Consider the following 4,230-nt stretch of genomic DNA (forward strand, 5'->3'; position numbering starts at 1 on the left):
CTGCGGCTTCCCGTTTATCTTTCAGCATTTTAGATAATCACTGAGGACGTGATCCTCAACCCTTCTTTCCTTTATACTAAGTCCGTTCCATTCCTGTTTTTGTATCCCAGAATGCTGCGTGGGCCCGCACTCGTCGTTGATTTGACGTGTTAGAGAACCATGGCTTTAACTTGCGTCGCACTAATGCGTTTTTAAAAGTAACCGTTTTCGTCTCAACGAAAACGAAGCAAAATATTTTCGACCACGCTAGCGTTTTCGTTGTGTTTTCCCCTGTCCACGCTAATCCGGTTTCGAACGAAAACTCAAATCTTTTGATGCGTTTTCGCCTGTCGTCCACACTAAAACGCCCAGAAACGCTGAAGGAAGCGACAGTAGAAGACGCTTTTGTCGGAATTGTTTTCGAAAGCCTCCGTTTTTACATACATGCATACACGCACCCATACATACATACGTTTATTCAACGTCCCCAAGGGGCTTTTCAGTGAAATATGTAACAAACAACAATAGAATTTTTACCTATCCGCACTAGAAACGGATTGTTTTCAAAACAATGCGTAAAACAAGGCTCTACATTTGAAACCGTTTTCGAAAGCTTTCATTTCATCTGCGTTTTCGGTCGTTTTAGTTTGGACGATAAGCAAAAACGCATCAAAAAGTATGCGTTTTTGTTCGAAAATGGATTTGTGTGGTGGGAACCTAAGATCTCGTTTTCGTTCGAGTTTCTATATAGTTTGATCGTTTATTGAACCAATATGTTTTACATCAGACGTTTAAAACCAAGTCTACACGTGCAATCACTCCACTCGCGCGAGAATATTTACACGAATCTCATATAATTCAACTTTCCTTTTGTAATGCAAATTAAGGGATTGTTTTTATTAAAGGACCGCAGAATATTTCTACAAAAACCTTGAAAATGGCGTCTTGGTGATACAGAAACGTCGGTTTTTATCGTTTATTTTTGTTTGTAAATGAACAAACAGTAGTATTATTGCAAGAAGATATTGTAACTACGAAAGTGCTAGCGAGTGAGATCTTTGCCGCAATATACCCCCGAATCTCCCCAATATATCAGTTTAGATGGTCCAATACCAGTGAAAGACTGAAATCATTTCCCTCGTCCAATGCAAGTGTAAACTAGCGTATATCGGTTTTTTGAGAAAACTCTTATGCAGTGTCTTATCAAGAGCTGTATGTTCGCGGGACAGCATTGCCACGACATTATGTCTCTATTTTAAAAGTTTGTTTTTAATTGTGTGTTGCAGCAAAATAATGCGACTCATGAAATAACAACACAAGCTTTGCTTAAACAGCTTTTATTCCACTGCTTCAAGTGCATCCACCCATAAAATACTGATGATTTAGACTAATAACATTCAGTTAACGCGAACATTAACTAATGACTACAAACAAAATGATTGATAGCTATTCTATTTTCGTCACTTGATACGGAGGCAGCAGTGTTGGGTGAGTGATCATCACTTGGGATCATGGACTTCTACAAAATAAACAACATATTACCATTATTTACCGGGGTAAATCACTCACCTATGTGATATTCAACTAAAATTTGGGTCGACTTCAATTAGGTTTGTGCGGAATTTCCCCTAAAAGCGTGATGGGTAGTGATAGCTATTTTCCGATGTTTGAAACCAACAAAATGCATACAAGTAAAACCAAAAAAAACCTTGGTGCCTAAACTAAAAAAGAATCAGGAGCAAACCAACTGACTGCTAGAATTTGTCATGGTATTTCACTGAACTCAGAGCAAGATGTTGTCATGGCAACTCTATTTTGAAAGACACGTTCTTTCAAATTTGAAATTTTTGTTAACAACATTTATCTTCCTTGTAATTTCATTTTGTGTATTTAGGACTTTTTTCTCATTGTCTGTTTGATTTTTATTGGCTTGAGTCAATTTTGATGGTTTTATGGTTCGTTTTGAAAAATCACTATCAAATTTAAGATGGCGAATCTAAGATGGCGGCTGTTTGAATATCAAACAGAAAGGGAACATTTTAGGCGTATGATATACCCCCTAAGTTTCACTAGTATTATTTAAATGCTCTCCAAGTTACAAAGGAAGCGGATTTCGCCATCTTCCTCCTTGCTCGATCGTATCCCGCACTCGGTAGGGCTAATGTAATAGCTCAGCTGAAAGTTCAGAAGTAAAGGCATAGATTAGATGTTCCTCTTGACTGAAAAGTCATGATTCTCGTCTAAAGAGCTTTGTTCTTATCAGTATGCTACACAGTGCTTACTCATTTATAACAGCAGCATCTGTTTGTATCCCGCGAACATTGGTAATATGCTCCACATTCAATCATATCGTTTGGGCATTCGTCACCATAATAGAAACACGCTCCATTTGGGAAGTCGCAAGATGGTCTATCTGTGAAAGAGAATTTATCGTTAATATAAAAAAATAATAATATCTAGTGAAGATATGACCATTGCATCCTGTTGCATTTCCAAAAAAAGTTAAAAAATCGAGTGGTTCAACAAAAATTAACGGGATTTGCAACCATAACCACTTTCTGTTTACTAGACGTAAACATATCGAATAATAATTGGCTTACTCGCAATATAGATACCAACAAAATGCATACAAGTAAAACCAAAAAAAACCTTGGTGCCTAAACTAAAAAAGAATCAGGAGCAAACCAACTGACTGCTAGAATTTGTCATGGTATTTCACTGAACTCAGAGCAAGATGTTGTCATGGCAACTCTATTTTGAAAGAAACATATCTAGTGAAGATATGGCCATTGCATCCTGTTGCATTTCCAAAAAAAGTTAAAAAATCGAGTGGTTCAACAAAAATTAACGGGATTTGCAACCATAACCACTTTCTGTTTACTAGACGTAAACATATCGAATAATAATTGGCTTACTCGCAATATAGATGCCGTCTTAATTGTGCTCAGCTGAAACTGTGCGTAAAATCACATGCTCCGAGCAGTTGACTAGTTTTATGGTTAACGGCATTCTACACAAAGATGTGCTATACTTTCTTTACTAAGTACTGAGTAGAAGCTGTGCTTACCTGCGAATGCAACATGCGCACCCATCCCCACCAAGAAAATCAGCAACAGGCACAGATGAAACTTAACAGCCATGTTTAATTTGAACTGCAATTGCAGACAAGGTAATAACACAGTTTTGTTAGTTATTACCACAGAAGAAATCCTGAGGGACACACCCATATGTGAAGGTCGAGAACACTCTTCGCCTCGCTCAGGGATGTAAATAACGGATTTTGGTCTCACTCGAGGCAATTGAGAATGAAATGACGCCATTTCTTTCGTCAAGTTATCTTGTAGGGTTGCACTCGAAGAAATGATAGAAACGAGTTATCTTTTAGGGGTCAAATAAACCTCGAGCCATGCCCGAATTGGTCTCTTCTAGGGTTTAATTCAAATGTTCCGACGAAAATTCCCGACCTTAAAAGGTGGAGCAGATTAACAAGGATTACAAACGACAATATTGAAAAAATTTAGGCTAACATTTTCAAGGTGCGCAACCGTAACGTAGCCCCCTTAACCCTCAACGACCTAACCCAAAGCTTATTCAGCAAGTCAGCCTACTTTCAAAGGCCTCTGTTTAACTCAAAATACTGAAGCATGTCCTACCTTAGCTTGAAAATTGGAGCTTGAGACGGTGGATGAATCCGCAATATCAAATACTCTCTTCAAGTACTGATGAAGACTGCAAGACGCACTCTTATTTATTCCCCATAGGTCGCATAATTTATGCGTTTTTGAGAGGCGGTTGCCTTTTAGAATATGAACAACATGCACGTGAAAAAACATTCCTACATGTTGATCTGGTTACATTGACTACAAAATTATTAACCGTCCGGCGGTGTGCGTTTTTAGCTGTTTATTTTCTAATCTTCCTCTGCAGGGGATGCTTTTAATTTCGAATCTCCCCCAAGGCCAAATGAATATTTTAAGTTTCATCTCTAAACAGCTTAAATATTTTTAAATTCTTGCGTCCTTATTTTAGTTCTCTTCTTATATATTTTTGCTTGACAAAAAAGACTTAGTTCTGTAAGCTTAAATGTAACAAAGATTTCACACTGGATAAATAGATTGCACAAATGCTAGACGTAAAACCCATCCATTTGGATTCCCCAGTTGTCAGTGGTGGAATTCCCGTTACGTTCCCTAAGACTTATTGGTAAACGACAATAATTTTACTTTTTATTAAAAATGCAAGTCGCCGGCT

The 4,230-nt window shown here is 37.8% G+C and overlaps 1 protein-coding gene across 1 annotated transcript; it reads right to left on the minus strand.

Moving 5' to 3' along the window:
- Positions 1 to 1,300: 1,300 nt before the first annotated feature.
- On the minus strand, positions 1,301 to 3,812 carry LOC149104136 (small cysteine-rich protein 5-like). Its single transcript, XM_089274136.1, has 4 exons — positions 3,633 to 3,812; positions 3,047 to 3,131; positions 2,262 to 2,392; positions 1,301 to 1,498 (listed from the first exon to the last, which is right to left on the minus strand). Exons 1-3 carry the CDS (start codon positions 3,810 to 3,812, stop codon positions 2,262 to 2,264), a joined length of 396 nt encoding a protein of 131 aa, XP_089130262.1. The 3' UTR covers positions 1,301 to 1,498.
- Positions 3,813 to 4,230: the final 418 nt, after the last annotated feature.

This window comes from Orbicella faveolata, unplaced genomic scaffold (assembly GCF_042242905.1).
Source record: "Orbicella faveolata isolate gen_17 unplaced genomic scaffold, um_ofav_v1 contig_35, whole genome shotgun sequence".
In the NCBI taxonomy this organism is placed as follows: Eukaryota; Metazoa; Cnidaria; class Anthozoa; order Scleractinia; family Merulinidae; genus Orbicella; species Orbicella faveolata.

Coding starts and splice junctions, on each gene's coding strand:
- LOC149104136 (XM_089274136.1), bottom strand. CDS start 3,812: ATGTTTTTTCACGTGCATGTTGTTCATATTCTAAAAGGCAACCGCCTC. Junction 3,132..3,632: donor GCTCCAATTTTCAAGCTAAG/GTAGGACATGCT, acceptor CTGCAATTGCAG/TTCAAATTAAACATGGCTGT. Junction 2,393..3,046: donor TGCGCATGTTGCATTCGCAG/GTAAGCACAGCT, acceptor TCTCTTTCACAG/ATAGACCATCTTGCGACTTC.